We start from the raw sequence: 24696 nt of genomic DNA on the forward strand, positions 1-24696 counted from the left end.
TGATGTTGGTGAATTAATGTGTCAGTTCAAAACGCTCTTGCCCAGCATTTTGTCTGAAATTGTTTGTGGCACTCTTTGATGAACTTTATTCATGTTGAAATATATGTGGAGTTTCATGCTGAAGTTAGGGTAAAAGGGCAGATCCGTCTAACTTTCAGACTAGGTGAATTTATTTTGTGGTAGCTATTTATTATGTTTTGTACTTTTCCATTTATTGTGACTTATCTTGTTTGAGTCATGACTGTCGAGTCTGTATTGGATAGGTCGGAGATGATCTTTGCTCTAGAATCAGTGCCAGTTGGTATTTTTCTGGAAGAGCCTTTTGTTTTATGTGTGTTTATTTTCAACTACTTTTCATCCAAGCCAATTTCAACACACATTCAGTATTTTGACAGATCAGGTCTTAATGCAGTAATAGCTGGTCTGATGTCTTGGTGTCTGGGTGTGGAGTTAGCCAGGAGGGAGAGTAGAAATCTAACTTGCTTTATGCCTTTAATGACTTGATGGGAGCAGGTGTGTGTGGGCTTGTGTGTTTGTGCCACTGATCTAGCCTGAGGCCATTCGTGCCCCTATGTATTGCTGATGGTTTCAACAGTAGTGTTTTTCCGTACTCGCTCACAAAAAGAGACTCCTGCTCTAGCTAATGTTATCTGAGATTGCTGATCATGCAGGGGTTACCATAATGGCACCCGGGTTTTTTTTTTTTCTCTTCTTTTTTTTTTAAGTGTACAGTGCACACACTATTTCTGAGGCAGCCATGGTGGTAATGGTTGCTAGGCTTCAGCATTGACTGCCTGGGCGCTTGCTTAGTGCGGCATCATGAGAGAAGCTGTAGTGAAAGGGTTGAGGAGCACTTTGCAAATATTTACATGGGAAATAAAGACTGGAGATACACCTACTCTGGCATGGCCAGCAGTCCCTGGCGGGTTAGAATAAAGAGGTGCTCAAACAGCTGCAAAGTAGAAAAAGGGCCTTCTCTCTCTTGCTAAAATGTACTACCGCCCCAGGATCCTGTGATATCTGTTCCCTTCGTCATTACTTTAGTGTGTTAAAAGTGCCTGAAGCTGAGCCTCCTCATTCTTTAGACTGTGATCAAAAACTCACACTGAGCTTATCTCAGCGCCTCAATGGGCACACTGTTAAGAGACAACATGTCCATGCTGACAATTGTGTTTGTTTGTGTGTGTGTGTTTTTTTGTGTTTGTGTGTGTGTGTGTGTGTGTGTGTGTGTTTTCTTTTTGCAGCTTCGGGGGGATGATTGCGACGATTAGTGAGTGGTTCTGGTGGGACCGCCTCTGGCTCCCATACAACCTCACCTGGAGTGATCTGCAAGACAAAGAGGGGCGTGTCTATGCCAAAGTGTCACACCTGTACATCACCGTGCCTCTTGCTGTTGCCTTCCTGGTAGTCAGATACCTTTTTGAAAGGTAAGCCAGAAGAATGTGAATAGAACAATGAGGATTAGGAGGAGGTGCCATGAACCAGTGGGGGTTTTCCTCTAATTGTTTCCCTGACTGAGGAAGCTGTAGGTGCATGGTTTAAGGATCTGTGCCTCTGTGTACTGCAATAGAATCATGCTGACCACATACACAGACATACAATTACTACATACAGTTATAAAGATTGTTTACTCATACATGCCATGTATTCTAGTGGCTGTTGGGCAATATTAAAACGTTTCCATGTGAAAATAACTCTTAGTGTTGTCCTGTGTAGTACAGTGTGGTTCACATTTCCGGAATTCATAATGTGTATTACTGTGTAGAAAATGACATATAAAACATTGAAAGGATTTCTGTTTTCCTTCCTCATTTTGACTTTCAGGTTAATTGCTACACCATGTGCAGCCTTCCTGGGAGTGAAAGAGCCAATGCGACTACAAGCAGCGCACAACTCCGTGCTTGAACTCTATTTTATATCTCACTCCAGGAACCCTGGACAGGTACAGCTTGATTTCCTTTAGTGTGTTCGGACTACATGTGAGTCTCTTAACTGTTTTCTCACCGATGTAGATCTAACATTTGACCTCAGGCTGACTCGTGACACAGTTTGGCCGTGGTTTTTTACCGGCCGGTGCCTTTGCGTCATGGCAGCCTTTGTTACCTCCTCTGTGGCCGTGACTCATGACCAGATAGTCAGTGACGTTAGTTCACGTGTGTGTGTGTGTGTGTGTGTGAGTGTGTGTGTGTGTCTGTGTGTGTGTGTAAGTGTCTGTGTGTGTGTGTGTGTGTGTGTGTGTGTGTGTGTGTGAACCAGGTCAGGATTCCCCAAGGTTAAATGCACACGTAAAAGGAGACATCTTTCCCCCCCTGCGGGGAATATGTGCACCGGCCATAGAATCCCTTTGATGGGATTACTGAGGCCTCTCGCCATGAGACACACACAGTTAGCGCTCTCTTTACCCAAAACAAACTAGAGTGTCATGAAGATTTCTATCAGGGCCTGCTGACGAGGGTGTGTGTGTTGTGTGAGAAGCTGTACGTGTTTGTTTGTGTGTATGCTGTCATGTATAATACAAATTAGATTTGACTAGCATCATGTGGAAGCTGTGGAATGTGTGCATGAAAAAAAAGAAATGACAGGCACCTGGGTTGGGTTGCGTATGAAAAGTGAAGACTTCACAGCTGACTCGACCTTTCTCTCTCAGGCAGATATTGACGGACTGTCCAAAAAAAGCAGTTTGACAGCCCGACAGGTGGAGCGCTGGTTCAGGAGGAGACGCAACCGGGACAGACCCGGAGTTCTGAAGAAGTTCAGAGAGGCCAGGTACTGAATGCAGCACAGATACTGCACTGATTGATTTGGACTTCTTGCAACAGTTGTTATGTTTCAGATGATGTTTTGCCTTTTAGTGTAATGTGAAGCGTTTATATAATGCTATGATTGTTAACAGTGATCCTGCCTCTTCCTTGTTTTCCTGCCCCTTTGTAGTTGGAGATTAGCCTTCTATTTTTGTGCATTCGTCGGGGGACTAGTGGCTCTTCATGATGTGAGTATATCTCCAACTCTGTCCTCCAGGCTGAGCTCCATAATGATGAAAGATTACTGTTACACAATGCCATTTTCAGCTGTGTGGGTGAAGTGGATTCCTCACGTACCGCATGGGCGGGGAACACCAGGTGGAAAGCCTGACCCGCCGCTGTAGGCTTGAGGGGAAACCTTGTTTTTTCGCTGAGAATTTAGACGTGGACCTATGGATCTACGGTTTGCTCCACGTAGCTGTGCTGTCCACCAGGCAGCACTGGCTATCTCCTGAGTGTGCGGCCATTGTTGGCATGGACAGGAGGGCCTGTGTGTGCTGGGCAGGATGAAACTGATCTGTGCTCCTCTGTGGTGCCGCCCCTGAGGGGCTGGCATTTGAGTTGGGAACTGGGAGAAATGAGCACTGTGGGAATACCCTTGACATTGACAAAATATGGATGGGCTCCACCACGCCGCTCAGTCCAAATTTGGTTCAGTTTGTACCCGCGTCCTTTCCAGTGATTTGCGGCTTAGAGAAATGGAGTTCTGTGTTGAAAATGGGCAGAACCTTCTGGGTGCGATGCGGTTACATTTGGGTGGTTCTGTCCTTGGCTTTAGTGTCTTGCTTTACTTTCAACATACTGTGACAAGTCTTCATGAGATATTTTGACCTTTGAAAATATTTTAGTACATAGTTGTCTCACTCTAACTGTTGTGTTCCTTCTGCAGAAAGAATGGTTTTATGACACTCGGCAAATGTGGACTGATTACCCAAAGCAGGTGGGTTTGAATTGTATTTATTGATGGAAGGTCACCATCTTGGGTCAGGCATCAACCAAAATACCTGATGTATTCATCTAAAAATAAGCTGTAGCCTCATAGTTTTATAGTAACATGCACATAAGAATTTAATCATCTCTCCCTAAGGCTAGATACTTTCATGCGAGGTTCAAATTTACAACACCAGTAATACATAAAACCCAAGATAATTCCTTTGCAGGTCCAAATCAAACAGTGATTAATTCCATATTTAGAAGCAAGTCCTTTTCAAAATAATAAAGGAATGTATCTGGATATAAATATTTTTTTCCTCTCACTGAATGCCAGACTCAATCCAAAGTAATAATACCAGTGATCGGTTTAAGAAACTGGCTCAATCTGTTAATTTAAATGATCTACTGCATCTCTGTAACATGCCCGTATGGCTTTTTTCCTGGTCTGTGTATGCTTTATGATTTCACTTGAGAAGATTTGTAAACCAATACATTGTGACATCTTGATATTTTTTGCAGTCGATGCTTGAATCTCAGTATTGGTACTATGTCCTGGAGATGGGCTTCTATTGGTCTCTCCTTTTTAGAATCACGTTTGACGTCAAGAGAAAGGCAAGTATTGCACAGAGTAGTCTAACATTTGCCATTCACTCGCATTCTTACATTTGATTACTGGCAGAGTGACAAAGTTATATAAATCTTACTTCCCTCGACATTTTACAGGACTTTAAGGAACAAATTATTCACCATTTGGCCACCTTAATCCTGCTGAGCTTCTCCTGGTGTGCAAACTATATCCGTGTAGGAACACTGGTCATGATCGTCCACGATGCCTCAGATGTTTTGCTTGAGGTGTGGTATAATTGGTACAGGTCAATGTAGTGATTTAAGTTATGTACTGCATATGCACAGCAATTGGCAGTCTTTGCATTGTATCTTACATTTGTACACGTGCAACTCAAGACCAATTGGTGGAAGGTGAATGAATGATGTTATTTGCTTGTGCTGAAAAATCTGAGACATTAATTTTTTTTTTAACTGTCCCGCTGTAGTCTGCCAAGCTGTTCAACTACGCCAAATGGGAGAAAACCTGCAATTCAATCTTTGTTGTGTTTGCCATTGTGTTCTTGGTTACCAGGCTCATAATCTTCCCATTCTGGTAAGCTCACACTTCTTCTTGAAAACCAGCATGTGTTTATTTATACATGTGTTCTTGAGATGGTTAAATCTGAATCCTTACACTGTTTAAATGTTTCATTGTCACAATGCTCTAGACTTTAACTGTAGCGCTTTAACATGAAAATGATGTCTGTTGATGTTAACATGCACCCTTAGTTTTATTCAGTTCAATTCATTTCTATTTGAAGTATCCACTGCCAGAACATTTAAACAAACAGCCCTAAATCACAGTAATAAAGGTACAAGACAGGAAACAATTCCAATACACAACCCTATCAGCACAAACCTAAAGCTGCGTCTTAAAAATATAAGGTCTTAATAGGTATTAAAGGTATTCATTTCAGTGAGCTGCACTGGTTAAAGCTGAAACATGGCTAAAACCAGGCGAACATTTAGCCTTGAATGAGTCTACCCCTCCGAGTCATGCTAATTGTCGCATGGCCTGTAGGCGGAGAACCAACAATAAACCTTGCCAACCCAGGACTCCCCAATACCTCAATTAAGAAATCAAAATCACTTGAAGGGGGAGAGAAGGGTTGGGGATGGGAGATCCCCCATGCAGCTTTATGAACCTGCATTAGGTTGAGGGATTGGACCCTGGTCATTTTAGGCACCCAAAGAGAATGACGAGTAATATGGCCAGTTGGCCACCTCATCAGTATCAATAACATAGCACAATATGATATATAGAGAAATGAAGATGTACAAGGAAAGGTTGCCTGGCATGGCAACTATGTTTTGCCAGGCGCTGGATCTTGATGCATTAATCTTAACTAGAGTATGCGCTAAAGAGGAATGTTTTTAGTGCATTTCCATTCTCTGTCCTGTGTATACAAAGACTGAAAAGGTCCATACAGGAATAGTTATTCAATAACTACGATCCACTACGAACTTGTTTGAACTACTCTGGAAAATACATCAGCTTTCGTGCCTTTGTTTTTGGACATGTCCCCCAACCAAATACCAAACTTGCAGCAAGCAAAACTACATTTGGCTCAGCTGACCGCTCAATCTAAATCTCAGTTTAAGGTCAGATGATGGCATGTCAGACTAGACTAAGGGAACCTGTGGCCTGTGCTGTGCCAGACTGCTTTATAGACACAGTAAGAGGGGTCTTCAATGTGGAGCACTTCCAGGCTGATTCATCAACAGTCAGGGCTATGGATTGAATGCTTTAACCCTTTTTTGCCAGCCCCTAAAATGACCGATTTAGGGTACCTTCAATTAAAGCAATGATGTAAGAACACTTTGTAACATATATTAATGTGTGATATCTCATTTTAAAGCTTACTTTGTTACACTCTGTTATCTCACAACCTTGACCAGATCTTTTGTTATGCACCTATTATGAACATTTCTGTTTATAATCATTAATACAGCATTGTCCTACGGGATACGTCTTTCTTATAGATATTACGCATTTATTTCTTTATGATGCTTGATCTCATATGTTGCCTAAATGACAAAAAGTCTGTCTACTTGACGTTGAGTGTTATAGCAGATAGATCTGTTCTCATGTTTGTTTTATGAATAACCCCGAGACTTTGTGCATCTCACTAAGGGTTATCCACTGCACATGGGTCTACCCACTGGACTACTACCCGCCCTTCTTTGGATACTACTTCTTCAACGTCATGCTTGTGGTCCTGCTGCTTCTCCACATCTTCTGGGCCTACCTCATACTGCGCATGGTCAAGAAGTTTCTCTTTAGCAGCGTAAGTTACACTGCAGTCACTGCAACAGTACATTCAAAGAAGAACCTTTTCCAGATACTTCTTGGTGCATAAATGATAGTGCCTGTCACTTCTGATTAGGGAATTCATGTCGGACTTTGGGGAAAAGTATTGGATCTCGATAGGGAGTCTCTGCGAATTCATCTAAGGACCTCAGACACATCTTGTGATCTTTGCTGTTTGGATAAACTACTTCCATTACTTCAGTAGAACAGCTTTGGGTCTTTGGATCTTTACTATGCACTCCAGATCTTAACTGGGCCAGCTGTAATCTAATCTTGTGTTTTAGACAGATAGTGTTTTGCTTGCAGTTGTACTTTGAGTGACGGCATAAGCTGGAGGTCAAGGAGTTTTCTCATCGTTCTATTTATAGCAGATGTGATGGAGGACGGAAGTATCGGCTCGTAAAGCATTTTAAAAAGCAACTTGCAAACTTGTAGACTAACTTGGTGTGGTTTAATGACAGGAAATGAGTGGCTAAGAAATATTTGAAAACGTTACTATAAGCATGAGGTAACAGGATATATGTGGGGACCCAGTGGAAGTGAACTCTTAGTCAGTCAGCTTCTTGTTTAAAAAACGTTTTCCCATTTTCGTGGTGCGTAAGAATGAACATTTTTATGAGTAAACAACTTCTCATCTCTGACAAATGAATTCAATCTCACACTCACAAATACTGGGTGTGAATTTTCTTTTATAATGTGAAATGAATTTTTCAGAAACAGACTTTAAAATAAAGTCTTTCCTACACAAGACCCTCATGATTCTACATCTTAAATGTAGGTCATTCAGAGCCTTTGGCTCAGCTAGATGCCATGGCAACAGTAGAGGGATTGCTGACAAGCATGTGCAGTCAGTGGCTGGTAATCTTTTAGTTTAATGACAGCTGTAACAAGTTCAAAACCATTACTTGTGAATTTATGAGCGACAACCCAGCTGATAGGCCTTAATGTTGTCATCCACCTCTAGGATAAAGGGTTCAGTTACAGACAGGTAATATCCAGTTCTGATAACTTTGAGATGAGACCTTGCCTAGAGCATGACCTTTCACCTTTTTAGTACCCATCCTATTCCTCCAGCATGGATGAATATACATTCTGTTTCCATCTGATAGAGGGGGTGATTCCTTGTATGAGTAAAACTCTACCTGTTGGCCTGCCATTGTATAAACTATTACCCCCAAACTTCTTTAGCATGTTTTAACAGTGTCAGGATCTCTCTGGCATCTGCTGCTCCTGTTTCTCCACTGAAGCGTAAAAGCTTCTATTTGTTTAAACAGTGGCAGCCATTGCAACCCTATTCCTGAGATTTTAGTATTCAAACTTTGTGAAACAAGGTCCATCTCTGCAATGAACTTTCGTTTGTTTTAAATGACAAGAGTTTATCAAGGTACGTCTGAGAGAACCGCTGTCTCAAATCGGTTGGTTAATAAATTACTGTTTTTATTATTGAACGTAACAACATTATCTCTCAGGTTGTACTGTGTGTTCTTCCGGTGATAATGAGTGGTCAAAAGTGGTCTCAGATAGCTGCTTTCTTAAGAGGCTTTTTCAACACCTGGTGATTCCTTGTTTGTTGTGTGCATTTCTTCATTTAATCCCACAAGTATGTTAGTGTGGCATTTAAAGAGTTCTATACGTATTATATTTTAAATGAAAGGACAGGGTATTCAGTGTAATACACTGGTTTTAGATATCCAGAGTTTGGCCCTATAGGCAGACTGTGCTTGACTGGTCAGTATAGCTGTGAGGGGCTTTTGGCAGAAGACTCCAGAAACTCTGACCCTGCTGTTGAACTCACGTGGTTTTCAGGGGTCAATAGATCCTGCTAATTGCCTACAGTCTTGATGTCTTCCACATGCTGCCTGCTGTCCTTTTCAGTGTGACTGAGTGTGAAGAGCCAAAATCTTCCGAGACCAAGCATAATGGTGTCATTATGGAGGAACAATGAAAAGTTGCTGTCTTGTCTGAAAGAAAGCTAAATTGTCTGCTGCCAGTACATCTTCATTCTTTGTACATGGCTCTGTTTGCATTGTTTAGGGCCAGAGAAGTGTAAACAAGTGCAGGAGAGCAACAACAACATGCATGCAATGCACAGCAACATTCTGCAGCACCATTGTTTATCATGCCTTCATAATGACATCATTGTTACAGCCATCTAAGACAAGAACATCATACGTCACCTTTATAAATATCAGAACATATGAGACTGATGATGTTAACCGCTTCACCTACAAGGTTATGAACATGTGGATTGTTTCATGAACGCTACAGTGTTAGAAAACTAGACTAGAGGGATAGGACCAAACTGTTATGTACAGAAACAAAGCTTTCCTTAGTTTTGGTTAATTTGTATCATTGCATCTTACTTCGGCCTGTGTCAGGCCGTGGGCTATCTTGTCCAGGTTATTTATTGTCTGTGTGCAAGCTCAGTTCTTGGCTCTGATGTCTGTAAACATCGTCTACGTATTTTGTTGCTCCTTTGTTTTCAGTTTAGTTTGGTCCAATGTTCTGAGCATAATGCAGCTAAATGGGATTGGCAAGGTACTTGATCCCGGACAAATATAATGAGAAACTTGCCAGTTGCAATTATCACACCTCATATGTGCAATAGCAATCTGTTTCTCTAAATGGCCTAAACGGTGGTGATTTAATATAACACATACTTTTCAGAATTTGATTACTTGTAGGGAAAGGGACTAAAGCCATCTGCTAAACGAATCGCCTCACTCATTAGGTCGAATCTGCAAAGCAGCTACACTTCATGGGTGGTTTTGAGCACTTGTGAACAAGTCAGCAATGAATACCAAGTAGTGTGCTGTTGTGAAAGTGAAATAAAGCTGTGAGTGTGAGAATTGAGGAGAGTTAATATTAGAGAGGTTACATAGGGCAGATAAAAGTGAAGTGAAGTGCGTTAAAAATCAAATTAATTATTATTATTATTATTATTATTATAAAAGACTAATTATCCGCTGTACCTTCCTCTGCTGACCAGTAACCAATGAATAATTAACCTTAATTTGACCCCCTCACAACATGCAATGCTAATCTTCAGCTGTTGTTTTTTGTTGATGTATTTGTCCTGACTCCTCCGTGTTTTTGCTGTGCTGACAGTTGACAAAAGATGAGAGAAGTGACATTGAAGAGGACGAAGGGGACAGCAGCATGACGGAGGATGGGGACGGTCACCCGAAGGCCACCAACGGTTCCAGTTGCGGGGGCTCAGCAAACCATCACTGATGGCCGGGACCGTCTCACTCTTGTGCCAGCCTTTGGACTGTGCTGCTTGGTGCCATGTTTTTACATGGACCGTGGAGCCCCAGCGTCTTATGATGAAGGAGAACTAATAAACCCTCCAAACAAATACAACCCCTTGCTGGCAAAACGAAACAAAACAAAACAAAAAAAACAAAACAGATAATTTATTACTCAAGTGAAATGGTCCAGCATTTTGGTCAAAATCACATCTTTCAATAATTTGGGAGTTTCCTGGGAGACGTTTTGTTTCTCTGGAGACAGTGTGTGTCTTGGCACGCTCACACCTCGTGCTCATCTCCTTTAACAAAAAAACAGTGTTGGTGATGGCACAACATCACATGGACAAGCTGATAACTGAGCAAGAACAGAGAACAAATAAACATCAACTGCTGTTTTTCTTCATCAGTCCATCCAATGTGTTTCTCATTGTTGAGGAACACTAAAGCATCCCATATGCCATTACGTTTGCCACATCCATCATGGCCAGTTCTTCATGGCCAGGAACAATATCTGCATGTTTCATGTCAGCCTCTGCAGGCAAGAGGAAATTGTATGTAGACCAAATGAGATGACATTTTTTAAAGATTTTTTAAAACAGATATATGAAAATAGCAGTGTGTTTTCCCTTGGTGATATGAGCCCTGATTCTGCACTCTGTGAAATGCATTACGCTGTAATGGACAGAATCCAAGCACATAGGTTCCCGTCAACATAATTATGTTCAAATGCTGTGTGGAAGCCTGGCTCAAAACATAGGCAATGGAGTCTGAAAGACAACAGCATAGTCTCTCTTGAAGATGCCTTGTCAGCTTCTCTCTGCTGTGAGAAACATCTGCTGATGCATTCTCTGATTTAGCAGCAGTGTGTAAGCCTATGTCCACGAGACTCCTCAGTGCAACCATGTGCAAGGATTCTGTAGATGTTGGATGATTCTGTTGTTTCTGTCTGATTAAGATGCATATTGTACTTTTTTCTTGTAAGGGTTGTTTAGCTTTAAGATACCATTGAAAAACCCAATGCAATTTTGTCATATAAAAGATCAGATGTCAATAACAGTGATGGGGGTTGCATCAGGAAAATGCAGGTTCCTTTGATTGGTGCTGTACATACAGTATGTGTTCATTTTTTGTATTAATTTATATGAGATGTACAGTCTTTTAAATTTCTTTCTTCCTTTCATGTTTAATAACGGTTATAAAACAAAGGTAACATAGTATGGATGAAGGAACACTCCTTGGCTAAAGATTTCAGGGTTTATGTTTCTGATCATTAAAGTTATCTGGTTATTCATCAAGTCTCATGTACTGGATAAAAGGTTTGCACAGCAATGGGGTTAAGCCATCGGCTAATGATCTGATTAATGTACCGGTATGCGCTGGAAGTTTTTGGGATGTCAGCATGTGCACATTCTCTAAATGCGAACACGACATCATGTACTGTAGTCATAGTAGATGAGTTGCCCAGTCCTGCTATCATTTTGCACATGGCAAAGCTTGCACAGATTTTGTGGTCTATGCCTATTTCTACCTGTAGGGGGAGTAGGCCACCACAGTCCTGAATGGCTTGAAGGTCCTTCCTCATATAGCATCTCGACAAGAACAGTGTCCAAGCATACCATTTCTTTATGGAACCAGTGGAAAATGTTCAAAATCTTGTCATACTTCACAACAACACTCTGTCTCTGTGCAAAATTCACTCTGTTTTTTTCTGAAATCACTTTTGCGTTTCCTCCTAAATCAAACTGCATGAGACTCTGCACTAGGAATGCTGCACTAATTTGTTTGTATCTCTCTATTGCATTTTGTGATGTCACTGACTGATGTCAGTGCAGTCAGGTCTGCCGTTGGTGTTTGTCTTTTCAGGACATGTTCAGTACACAGACACCAGCAGGGCTGGCGCTAGAAGATGGAAGTGCATGTAATCCTGTTGCTGTGGTGGTGTGTGACACTGAGTTCTGACAGATTGATAATGCCTTCTGTGGTTTCCTGTACAATAATTACTCCTTGTCACATACACAAATGGTGTCAACTAATATCAATCCCAAATTTAGTTTCCAGCGGTATTTAATCTTCACACAAACTCTATCTTTTGCACAGGAGCATATATGCTGAAAAGTGAATTCCTCTGACTCACATGGCTGTCTCGCTGATTAATGTGTAAATCGAACTGGCTGTTTTATCTCCTAAGTGTATCTGTTATGGCGAGCAGAGGTCCTCTGAGGGATGTTGTTAAAGAAAGTGAAAAACCAAAACCAACAAAAAAGGACAAATCTGTTTCCTTGACCCTCCCATAAAGAGCTGGACACATTACTAAGGGCCCATTCAGACTGCACACACTCTATAGAGGATTAGAGTGGGCCATATTCCCATGTTAGAGAGCGAAGCTTAATTTCATTCAAGTCACTTCCTCAAGGGGCCTAGCTGGCCTTGCTGGCCTTGCTGTCAGCTCTCAGCCTGGTGATTCAGGCAGCACATTCATCAGCCGGCCATTCCCACATCACCCAGAATGCTCCACTTACTAATCTCCCCCTGGACCACATGACTCCACTGTGCCGCTGGACTAGGGGGCAATCCTATATTGTGTCTGACCGGGATGATGTTCATGAACCTGTCAGGCAAAGTGCACGCAGCTCCCACGTCTTCAAACAGTCCAGCATGCTCTGAGGACTAGCCATCCGTAGTAGAGCACTGGGAGTCATCAGTGATGTCAGTGTCACTGTAGGCTAGATGCTGATAGGGATAAGTTAAAGGGAAACTGGCTATTCGTGTGGTCGAGCCGCAGCTCATGGAGAAATATGAGTCTGTGAAAACAGCAAACTTGGGTGTTTGTCAAGTCTGTGCCAGTCCAACAACGTAATCCACTTTCTCTTGATTTACCCCATAAAACACTGTCCAGAGACATTGCAGCAGAAAACCCAATAAACCTGCAGCTGAATTGAATAGAGACAGTGTTTATGTTACAGTGGAGTTGAGTATTAGCTGACAAGCATACATAGAAAATGCCTCAATCCATATCATGTGGTAGTATTCACTTCTGATGCACTGCTATGCCTGGTGGGGGTGGTGGTGGTGGTGGTGGTGGGGGAGCTGCGATCGATTGTCTGGCCCCCACCAACCGGACAATCCATAAAACACTTCTATTGTTGAAGCAGACAGCAGCAGCTTGTGTGCCAACAGAGAGCATCACAACAAAACGATTTCGAACAGAGTTTGGTGGCTAAAAGTTACTCAAGACAAGCAAAGTAGTTACTCATGTCTGGGTGCAATTAAAATCATTGTCTGGCTGCTTGCAATTAGAAGACTAGTCAGCTACTAGGCTACAGTTTAGAAACTGAGCCCTGGCATATGTTATGGGGTTGCATTAACAGGGTTTGAAAGGGATAACTTGCTTAACTGACTATGTAGTAATAAGATGTATTCATAATATTCTTGCGTTGGAATGTAGGCTACGCTATAATCAGTCTCCACACGTTGCTGACAAACCAAATTCACCCATAGCCTACATGTCAAAACATATGAAAACAGTAGATTTTAAATAGAAACGATTAAAATATTACCTAACTCTTATCCTAAATGCTTTAAGAGTGCCTTACATTGAAAAAAAGACTATGCATTTGTATTTGATCATCTCCTATAGATTGTAGTCTACCTCTAAGGTCGCCTTGCAGTATTGCGAGACCACGTGTACGGTTTCAGCCCACCAATGAGATTGACGGTGTCGCCGTCGAATTGAGCCCCGCAGATCTGTTTTCATAAAATAACTCGTCCAATCGGAGCGGCGAAGAGGAGTTGTCGAGTGTGGTAGGCGTGTCGCTTGACTCAAGTTCAGTTTGCCTGCAGTTGTGATTAATTTCCCAAACTTTCGCGAACTTCGCTTCAGTCCGTACTTGCTTTGCCAGCGCTCACGTCCTCTACACTATTCAAGCCTTCGAGTCATTAACATGCATGGCATCCATGCCCTTCAGTTTATTTTGTCTTCAGTGCTACTATGCATCGGATTGAGGGCAATTGCAGGTAAGGGCTTAGCACAATAGTAACACCTGCATCTGTAACGGAACTGCATCAGGCATCTGCCTGAAGTTGCGTGCATGCGAATATCAATAATACACGTTCTATCACTGCTTTGTTAAGGCTTTTTGTTACGAGAGATTTTCCCCTAGCACTAGTCTTGAACGCGTAGACCGTTTTTGACGCAGGGAATAGACTGTATACAGTGACCGGCCGGCATGCATGTTAGTTAGTTATTTTTGTAATGTGAATGCTTGAAACTGTTAAGCCACTTCTTCAATGAACCTTATTCCTCATGGTTCATTCAAAGATTTGGTACAGCTCTGCATTCTTGGTCAAAATATGTAAGTGGAAAGAAGTCAGGGTTACACACAGTGTAATAAAGACACATTACTGATACAGTAAAAGTAACTTCAAAACCACTACTAAGAAATCTTGCTGGCACAGACATAATATTTCATCCACGTTTTTTCCCTAAACAAACTATTCTGTCGTTCTGCCTCCCCCCCCCCCCCCCCTCCCTTACACAGCCCAGTCTGGGTCTGAGACAGATCTGGTGGTCCCCTATGAGTTAAAAAGAGAGGAGGTTCACCTTCTGCAGGAAGCACTGGGGCGGAGTGGGCGCAGGAGCCAGCGCTCAGTCCAACATCCAACAAGTCTGCGGGACAACTTGTTCTTCTCCTTGCCGGCGTTTGGAAAGGAGCTGTACCTGCAGCTCCGAAGGGACGACTCGTTTATTTCTGATGGCTTTGTCGTTGAGGAACGAGCAGAGGATGGAAGCGCACAGCAGACGCGTGTCCTGGAGGCGAGCCGGGGCTGCTTCTACACAGGATCAGTCCTCAATCACACCGACTCTTTTGCATCAGTCAGCACATGTGGTGGTCTGGTAAATACGCTTTCATTTATGTGCTCTGCCCAGTGTATGCGAAAAAGCCACATTGCATGGCGGTCAGATTCTTGCGTATGTGTGAAAATTCATCCTGTCAAAGTTTCCTTGGTGTAACTTGGTGAAAGTGTTCATGCACGATGTACGTGTACAAACACACACACACACACACACACACACACACACACACACACACACACACACACAGCGACACACACACCGACACAGAGCCACACAGAGCCACACCACTGCCTTGCACATACACACAGACATGTAGTGCATCTGACACAGAAAAGGCTTCGCACCGACCTGCATTTAGTGAGTCTGACCAAAGATGCCCAGTGTCTTGTCCTGTTGTGTGCAGCGGTGTTGCTGAAGTTATGCTAGACTAGCGCGGCAGAGAAGACAGAGCTGGATGTCCTTCTCTGCCCCACAGGGAGCGTGAGGGCGTCTGCTGGCTCAGGCCCAGCTGAGGTCAGCCCGTCTCTCTCGTGCATTGTCCTTGCCGTTGCCGTGCAATCCTTCACCCGGCTGAAGAGGATGAGTAGCACCATTGTGACAGACAGACAAGCAGTCAGGCAGCTGATTTGTTGGGCCCTCCTCGCAAAGGGCTAAGAAGTGAGGGTGAGAGTTCTGTTGGAGAGGGGGAGCGTGGGATTGCTCTGCCCACCTCCCTCTATTCTCCCCCTCCCCCAAACAACCCCAAACCTCCCCCCAACACACACACACTTTTCATGTGTTTGAGCATTGTGGGGATGATCAGAGAATTGAGTTGTGGGATATTTGTGCGTTTGGCTTGGGTGTTCGGAATCCCGTGGTGTGCGACACTGGCGACAGTCTTTGCTGGAATGTCTTGTGGTACGGCGCTTCAGACAAGGCTGTCGCTTCCATTCATGTGTCTCGCCCTCCGTATGGATGCCAGCGCCTTCAGTTTGGATGGGGCAAAGCCCAATGATTTCACTTTTAAAGTTGCAGTAAGACTGTTATGCTGTTGTTATGACCTAAACCCTTCCCCTCTCCAAACTCTAGGAAGAGTATAACTGTCTGGAAAATGAGGTCATGATGGTTGTAGAAGTTGTATTCTCCTCTGTCTGGAAGTGCACCAAGTCACGATCTCTCACAGTATGGCAGTGCTACAGCTGCGTGCTCAAATGTACGCTGCCTCCTCCAGCAACCTGACTACCCACTGTGAGTTTGGTCTAGGCTGATTCATGGCTATCTGTACGCCTGCTGTTACTTATCAGACCCATAGGACACCACCTGCTGCTTTCACCTTGGTCAGTGGCCTGACGGGATGAAATGGAAGTCAAAAATGAAAACAGTCCCAAGTGTGACCTGTGAGTCACACGGTGGCACTTTGAGACGGTTTTATTTGTACTGTTAAATCACTTGGTTGTTTTTGGCTGACGCTCAGTTCAAACAAAACCCTCATAGCCGTTCTCCGTCAGAGGGGGGCCTAATCTGATCGTATCGGTGTCCGCAGACGGTTTCAGTAGGGAAGGCTGGCAACTAAGTGGGTACTAATAGCCTGGCTCTGAAGGATTACAGACAATGTCTGGTTAGTAGGCACTCTGCAACAGAAAACTGCAGTATCACACCTGCTGTTTTGTGGATTCGGCCAACCTTCGGCCATTTTTGTTCATGGCAGACAAATGACCAGAAGTCCGGCTCCTTCAGTGATGCAAAGTATTGTTTACTCACAAAGGTACTAATACCCTACACTACGCCTGTGGATACTTTGTCTCACGTGTAAGAGATGTGTGTTGTCTGATCTATGTGGTGCGCTGCAGGCTAATACTAGTTATTATGCAGCAGGACTGTGCTTCTTGTGTTATTATGTGTCATTCTTCCCAAGTCCATTCAGCCTCAAAGTCTACACTTGGACTCCCTTTTTGGAGGTAGGATTGTCTGCGAGTGGAAATGGCATGTATTTATACAGTTGCTTTTGATTGTTGTTGGGTTTTTAAATCCTAGCATGCCCCCTCAGTGACCTCAAGAGCCTGCATGGCAATCATTGTTGACTGCACTGAGACAGTTGGTTCATTTATTTAAATTGATTTCCTGGCTGAGTGATTGGGCTTTGCCCAGGGGCGAAGTGCCTTGTGCCTTGTGCCGGGGGAAAAAAAAAGAGACCGATCTCATGCTTTGTTTTGCCCCAGCCACTCTGACATGCAGGCTGTTTAGTTACGTCTGCACAGACATGGAGATCTAGGGGCTCCTCCAGTGTTGTGGGATGTGTGTCAGCAGGTGCCAAGAGATGTCACTCATGACTTCAGTCTAGATTTTACATTCCTGTCTTGGTTATCAATGTGTGAGAATCAAAGCAGCAGATTGTTCTGATTTGTATAAATGAAAAGTTTTGATTGATTCATCTCAAGTGAAACTATAATTGTATGGCTCTTTTTGTGATGGTTTGTAAATCCTGATATTATTTCAGTGTGACTTTGATTGCACATGAGAAAAAAAAAACTTTTTCTAAAGCTGTTGCCATGGTAATAATATTTTGAGCAAAGTTTGTCACTGTTGATGTAGGCCAACAAATTATATTGAAAAAAAGACCAGCAGAGTATATGTTGGTAACCCAATTTCCAGATTTTTTGGGTCAACTTTATTCCGCTACAAGCAACCAGTACTCCACTGTCTTGTGAGCCTATCATATAAAGAAATAGGATAACTTCACAAGCATCTTTGTATAGGATAATGGTGCATATTTTGAGGGGTCTGTATTCTGGCTTCTGGTTTTGGGCTAGGGTACTGTACCATCATGATGTCTTCCAGCCATCTGGTTTATCAATAGTCTTCTCTTGCTGTCAATCTTTCAGGCGGGCTGGCTGGGTCAGCAGGCCAGAGTCATTGATAGCTGCTGTGATTGAAGCTCCTGTCAGGTAGTTTGCTGAAGCAGACTATAGTGAAACAAGGGGATTCTACCCTGCAATGAGGAATCGTCTCCAGGGTTTACTGCTCTCTCGACTAGAGTCCCACAGTGCTTTTGCTGTTCGGTACGTTAAGAAAGTTCTACAAGTCTGAGAGGAGTAGACAAGGTCATGTCTTATTTACGGTACCCAGGAGACCTGATGATGTATGGACTCCTCTTTTACTAACAAATCCTCTGTGAGAGCATGGCTCATGGGAGTGATGGTGAAATACTTGGGTGGTGGAATAGCAATGATTTATTTTTAGGTGCTCGTCACTCCCGTCTTCTTCTGAGTAAATGGTAAGTATGGTAAGTGTGTCTGGGAGGGTTTAAGTTGTTCCTGCATTTGGGGATTCTGAGTATGTACAGATGACAGATCACCATTCATAAGTGCATGGTTGCCCCCCCCCCCCCCCCCCCTCCCAGCTGAGCGGTGGGGGTGTGTTTGCGCCCCGTGTTGATTATGGGTCTCTTGTCTCTTTTGTTCAGACTGGTCTGGTGCACACAGGAGATGACAGCTTGTTTATTGAGCCAGTCAACATAGCAGGTGACTCCATCTCCGGTATGGAACACAAGGTCACCCGCCACAAGCGATCCACCAAAGCCAGCGCGCCCCCCGCCGACAGCCACCCACTCTACTGTGACCCCGTGCAAGGTGAGTGGATTACCTGTGGCAGGTTAAAGGGAAATGGATTACCTGTGCCAGGTTAAAGGTGAGTAGATTACCTGTGTCAGGTTAAAGCAAAGGACCCAGGGGCTCAGCCAAGTGGATTGTCATGATCCAGCCAAAGGGGGTTATGGAGTGAAAAGACCACAGAGCCTAGTTAAGAGTGCTTTATAAACCTTACTCTCCTGCCAAATGACATCTCTCCTATTTTTTTTCAAATGGGTTTGGATTTTCTTATTACTTGCACATGTGATAAACCCTGTCCAAAAGGCCCCTGGTAAGAGTTGGTGCTAAAGAATGTACCTCAGTGTAATCCCCACAAGCTTCCAAGATCAGGTGGTTAAATAGTGAAGCATCTTTCTCTCCTCAACCCCCCCCCCCCCCCCCAGAGGGTTGCTTACCGTGCTTTGACACAATAAATCATCAGTTTCAGAGCAACGTTTATAGCTGATCCCAATCCTTTGATTTTTGTTCTTGGTGTTGACACCAATGAAACATTGAGGGGCAGAGCAGCTGTCAAACCTGTGATGTGAATCTACAAGCATCTAAGCATCTAATGTGCATGTTGAAAGTTAGCTCTTGTTGAAACCTGCCGTTCCTTAGTTGTACACACCAGCAGATAGGAGAAGGGCTCTTCCCGTTGAGGTTTACATTATTGATGTTATGCATACTTTCCAGCCCTTGTGTGTTGCCTTTGCCAAGATTGCAGAACTTTTTGCCAAGAGGAATTCACATTTTGCGGTCTGGCTGCCCATTTTTCAGAGGGGCCAGTTCTTTAGATTCTGTGAACACCGGCCCCCCGACGTTCAGGAGGAGTTTCCCCCTGCAATGAATCATTAGCTTTTTAGTTTTTCACAACAGATCGGGAGTGGATTACATAACAAATGCTTTCCAACTTTATTTGGAACCTCACAATAAGAACCAAAGTGCATATTTCTGCAGTTCTTTTTTCAGAGTGCTGAAGTGAGAAGGTTCCAAAGTAAATGCAATCCATCCATGAATCTGTGTCTGCAACTCTCAGCGCTCAGGCACAATGAAGCTCGCATATTTTTTATTGCAGTACAATTTCTCTCCTGTGCAGCATTATGAAGCATGAGTGTGTGTCGACTTGAAAATGTACACCACAAAGATTACATAAGTCCTCTGAAGAGGAGACCACCGGCACATTTGACAACCTATATAAATAAATTCTTTCCTTATGTCCGTATCTTGCACTCAGGCAGTAATTGAGACCTCCTCTTAATAAAAGAATATGTGACTGGGCTGATGGGCCCTCCTTGTTCTCTGGAAGAATCGTTTATGAGTAGGGGTCTGATGGGGTCTGATGGGGTCTGATAAGGTCTGATGGGGTCTGTGAAGATGGACGTGCTGTGTAGCCCTCCTGCCCACCACCAGTGATCTCAGCACCGCAGTCTCTGGACAATAAAACGAACGCCAGGTGCTTTAGCCATTCCGCGTGGCCCAGCACCTGGTGTCTCGGAGCGGGGAGCGCGGCGCAGCGCAAGGTGCCAGATTTGGGGAAATTCTTTCCCCTGCACTCACGTCTGCCGGAGCCTTCCGCGGGGCCTGGCAGATTCCCCCTTCCCTGGCGGCCCGCTGAGAAGCCTCAATAAGGAGAGAGAGTGCTCAACGCTTCCCCCTAAACCGCAGCAGAGTCCCAGGAGGAGGATACTGACTGAGACAGACTTTATATCCATTAAACTCCCATGTCCTGAATACTTCAGCCCTCCTCTCATCTCCTTTGCAGCCCCACCCCCACTCCCCTCCCCACAAATGGCTCAGGCCCTTTGAGTAGCTGCTCCATCTGGATGTGTAAAATTGGATCATGTTACACAAAAGATGGAAAGGAAATGTTAAAAGGCAATCAGAGGAGGTGAGCACAGTTTCCTCTTCTCCCTGGCAGGTTATGGCGCATACGGGGAGGCAGTCATGCGATCTGCTCAGATCCGTGCACAAACCACCTTTATATTTCGAACACAACCTCTGTTATTCGATGAGCAACGAGGCCAAGATTGGGTTGTGGATTTAGTTCCCCATTGCAACTGACGGAAGGGGTCGGATATCCTGATAGCAGTGAGGCCTGAAGTCCGTGGAAGAGTTGCGGATTCCCAGAAAGATCAGAGCGCAGTGGAAATGGGTGTGAAATTGGTTCAGCAGATCCAAGCGGCGCAACAGACCTGGTTTGGCCAGGCGGGCCTCAGTCGAGCCCCAAGGGGGACAGCTGGAGAGGGAGGAGACGGAGGTAGAGGCTCCTGTGTTTATTTGGAGGGGCTTGCAACACGGCTCTTGTGTGCAGATGTTTCCCAAGCAACCAAAGACCCCCCCCACGAACTGCTCTCGCTGATGAAGAAAGAAAACACTTGTTAAGACGAGCGGTGAGTGAATATTTCGAGCTTTGATTAGAACAGGGCTTGTCTGTGGTCTGCCTTCTGAATATGGGGATTCGGAAAAATGTTGGAACCCGGTGAACTTCAACAGAAATGACTTCCAGCTCCTAGGCACTCAGTCGTTTCACATTTGGGTTGCGCTCTGCCAGCTTCTGACATTTCTGTGATGCCTTGGAATTTGGGAACTTGGCAAATCAACCTCAGACACAGTCAGGGAAGCTGGGGCAGGCACAATGTATGCATTTATATTTCCCCCTCAAGAACAAAAGTATCATTTAGTGAGCACCGTGAGCAATCCGGCACACACCTGCCACCCAGGCTCTGGGGGTGCCACTAAGCACAGTTAAGGGGGAAATGCGCATTATTTGTTTAGGGGCCATCTCTGCATGCTGAATGAAGCTCTGCTGGACGTGTGGCACGGGAGGCCACTCAGCAGCAGTTAATCATAGACGGCCAAGCCTGCTCAATAAGCCTCCACTCACAGCCTCTGTGTGCTGTGGGGCGTGGGGTGCTTCAGCGAGGCCCATCACAGCGGCTGATAACTATCTGAAATGCGAGGAAGAAAGAGAAAGATTTCTTTTTTTTTTTTTACGACTCTCTCTGTCTCTTTTTTTTTCTCTCTCTCTCTCTCTCTGTCTCTCTAAATCTCTTCCTTCTGTCTTTCATTTGTACTCCCATTAGATGACACCATAGGTTATAGATACCCTCTTAACAATCCCTTATCCCAGTTGAGGGTGCATATCTTCTGCACCGTCATTTCCAGGGAGTGTCTTCCGCTGTGCAGCAGAGAGCACCTGAAGCTTTGATATCAGTCTGGGAGGGAAGTGGTTGCGGGGGCCCCTCGGGCGTCTGGCACTCAGCTGTAAAGGAAGTAAACCGTTTGCATGATCAGTGGACATCCTTAGATCCCATTGTTGGTGCTTCTGGACTGTGGTTATGAGCTTAAATTCTGCTTTGAGCTGTGCTATATAGCTTAAGGTCTCACTGGCAATACTGATGAATGGCCTTTTTGTTTCGGAAATGGTAAATAGTAGAGGTCAGTACCTGGAGTACCTTCTAAATTGGTTAGGGAAATTACAAATAGAAGATTTAGATCTAAAGGTATACTTTTCTGAAAAGGACTCACAGGCCTTTCCAACAACATTATTCTCAGTTCGTTCATCAAGTGCCAATTTACCTCTCTAACGTTAATGATGTATCAAAAAAACGTAAATATTGAAACCTTTAACCACCATCTTACTGGATCTTACTGACTTAAAGACGATTCTTAAACTCTCAATGTGGAGGACCATGAACCCTCTCCGTTGCAGACATGCGTGGTTGAAGCACCTTCCCACAGCCATTGCGCACACAGTCCTAATGAGGAGCAATTACCTCCAAGTGGGAGCAGTTAGAGCCGATAACAAAAACACTGCACAGCGTCTTGTGTCTTGGGTCAGGCATTGTGCTGAGGAAACTGCTGAGATATCAAATAACTGCACCCCATGTTGCCAGGGGCATTGGAAAGGCCTGCACAGTAGTGCTCTGTCTTCTCTCTGGAGGTCGTATCTCACCTTGTAGAGAGACCAGTGCTCTGGGCATTTGTACTCCCTCTGAGTGAAGAGTGGGACATGAGTACATCTGTATGCAGAGAAGTTGTGCTGTTCACTCAGGTAAGTGCACTCAGTAGGCTTCCTACTGGTCTGATGGGAGAGGACTGGGCAGGGATTAATGCTGGGACTCCAGCTTTGAGTGGAGAGGACACACTAATGAGAGCCCCACTTAGTCCTATCTCCAGGTTAATCCTGGGTCAGGGCCCTCAGAGCTTTTGAATTAGACTCACTGGGAAATTAAAGAATCACCACTGATTTGCACTGGGTTGGTTTCAGACTTAAAAATAACCCAGCAACTTTTAACCGGTTATCGGCAGCGTTTGAAGAAAAGAACTACAAATGCATAGCAGTTCCATAGCTTCTGGCTATCTCAATTTAAATCACATTTCCCCAGGCACGCCACAACCATGAGCACTGTGTCAGCTGTTTAGACATGGTCTATCTGCTTAGCTTCCTCTCAGAGTTGAGTTTTCACATGCCACACCCACCATATGTTTCTGAAGTTAGCCAGCTCCTCATCGGGCGTGTGCTTCTCACTCTGATGGACGTCTGGGATTCGTAGTTCATTGGCTCAGGCCCTCTGGGAAGCTAACAGACACGCAAGGGTAGAAATGAGCTGCCAGTGGTCCATCAGTGTTACTACAGAGTGTTACAACAGAGGCCGGACGCTTCTTTGGAGAAGCAGGCAGAGACATTTTGCTCCTCCTCCGAAATGAATTACTGTACATGTGAATAAGTGTTCAGAAGCTCCACATCTTCCGAATAGAACAAAGGTGTAAATGAACATATCAAACTCAGTTTTATGTGCAGTGGTTAAGGTTTTCTTAAATTTAAAGGTGTGTCACGGCCCGGAAGATTACAGGTGGCGTACTCCCCCAGGCTCACAAAACACAAGACGCTTAGCAACAGTCCACTTTTTATTATTAATACGGACACAGCTCATAAACGGACAATCACAGGACCCACTGCTTAAAGTGGAGCTAAACAGAGCTAAACAGAGTCCCACTGATGGGGAGGAGACAGGCCCAGATAGCAGGTAAATAAGTTATTACAAAAATATATATCTAGTAATAAATAGTACACACGGTGAATAAATATAAGGCATACAAAAAGCCCACATCAAAGTTGTCACACACACAGTAATACACTCATTTAAATGCCAGTAAAAATTGTTTGCATGCCAGTGTCTAGAACCACGCCATTCGGTTACACTGCGTCACTACACCTTGTCAGCTCACCCACTGTCCTCCTGTTCAGCCCACGTTGCGGCCGGTCCTGGTTGCCACAGACAAAACAGACAGACAAACAAACAAAGGCCCGGGATCACGGCCCGGGATCACGATATCTCACTGTCAAGCACAGACACGTATAAGTAGCTTGTCGCAATAATACACACGCCGTAATATGTTTGCACGGGTAAGGTGATGGAACTCGAACTTCCCTTTAAGTGATACTTATCGTGCGTTGCTGAGGGGTAATCTGTTTCCTCCTCCTTTCCTCGTAGTCGCGCCGCTGCACTCTCGCAGATGTCGTTCCCGTCTATAGCCAGGTTCAAGCCGGTGACTCGTGTTTCCGTATCCCGTCTCTCTGCCGTCCACCGAGACTCCCCTGCATTGATGCGTCCCCACCTTTTCTAGCATTCGCCAGGTGTAGACAATCCATGCACTGCCAATGCCAGCGAACTTTCTCTTCACAGGTATCCATGATCAATGTCAATTTACACGCAATCATTCCACCAGTCCCCAATCGTTGTTAATGACATCGCATTTCACTACACAGCATAACATTTGCACGTCAAATTCAGCGCACCAATAAACAATATGAAAAGACCCACAATGACACGACAGGTGCATTAAGGATTAATAGCTATTCGCTAAAGGTATGCTAGCAGCTAAAACTAACGAAATCTCTTGAAATGTGCTGACTTTGACATTATGACAAACTAGTTACTCAACGACTGTCCTTACACAGTCAAACATCAATCAAGTGCGACACAAGACTAAGCAAGACGGCAAATAAACTACTTACTAGATCGGCAGAAGGTAATCAAAGTCAGGTCGGCTGCGGCAGGCAAAACTACAGAACGCAGTTATATGTCTATCGACCCTGCTATGCCATTGGCACGGACGCAATTCTCCATATTAAAAGTCATTGTAGCGCCCCAATTTTTTTTAAGCTGTTATTTTAAGGTTAAACTGCTTATCCTAACCCTAATCGTGAAGCATAATTGTTGCATATTGCACCTTTAAAGGTTTAATTAATGAAATAATTTATAAAATAAAGTTTAAACAGTTAATTATATAAGTATACAACTTTAGAAAATGCCCTGATGTCAGCCAG

At 44.1% G+C, this 24696-nt stretch overlaps 2 protein-coding genes across 2 annotated transcripts in view; both read left to right on the forward strand.

Annotated features, from left to right (window-relative positions):
* Window positions 1-1254: 1254 nt before the first annotated feature.
* cers3a (ceramide synthase 3a) lies at window positions 1255-9885 on the forward strand (the record flags this gene model as incomplete). Its single annotated transcript, XM_080843953.1, has 10 exons — window positions 1255-1427; window positions 1825-1942; window positions 2648-2766; window positions 2932-2989; window positions 3691-3741; window positions 4254-4346; window positions 4458-4586; window positions 4787-4893; window positions 6475-6628; window positions 9760-9885. The coding sequence occupies 10 exons, from the start codon at window positions 1255-1257 to the stop codon at window positions 9883-9885; spliced, it is 1128 nt and encodes a 375-aa protein (XP_080700079.1).
* Window positions 9886-13843: 3958 nt separating this feature from the next.
* adamts17 (ADAM metallopeptidase with thrombospondin type 1 motif, 17) overlaps window positions 13844-24696 on the forward strand; it is a gene marked incomplete at both ends in the record, with an annotated part of 75243 nt that continues 64390 nt past the window's right edge. Inside the window, 3 exons of the mRNA XM_080843437.1 lie at window positions 13844-13916; window positions 14441-14796; window positions 18200-18365. Coding sequence (XP_080699563.1) covers window positions 13844-13916; window positions 14441-14796; window positions 18200-18365 — 595 coding nt within the window. The remainder of the gene's footprint in view (window positions 13917-14440; window positions 14797-18199; window positions 18366-24696) is intronic.

Source organism: Sprattus sprattus, assembly GCF_963457725.1.
Source record: "Sprattus sprattus genome assembly, chromosome: 8".
NCBI classification, from domain to species: domain Eukaryota; kingdom Metazoa; phylum Chordata; class Actinopteri; order Clupeiformes; family Clupeidae; genus Sprattus; species Sprattus sprattus.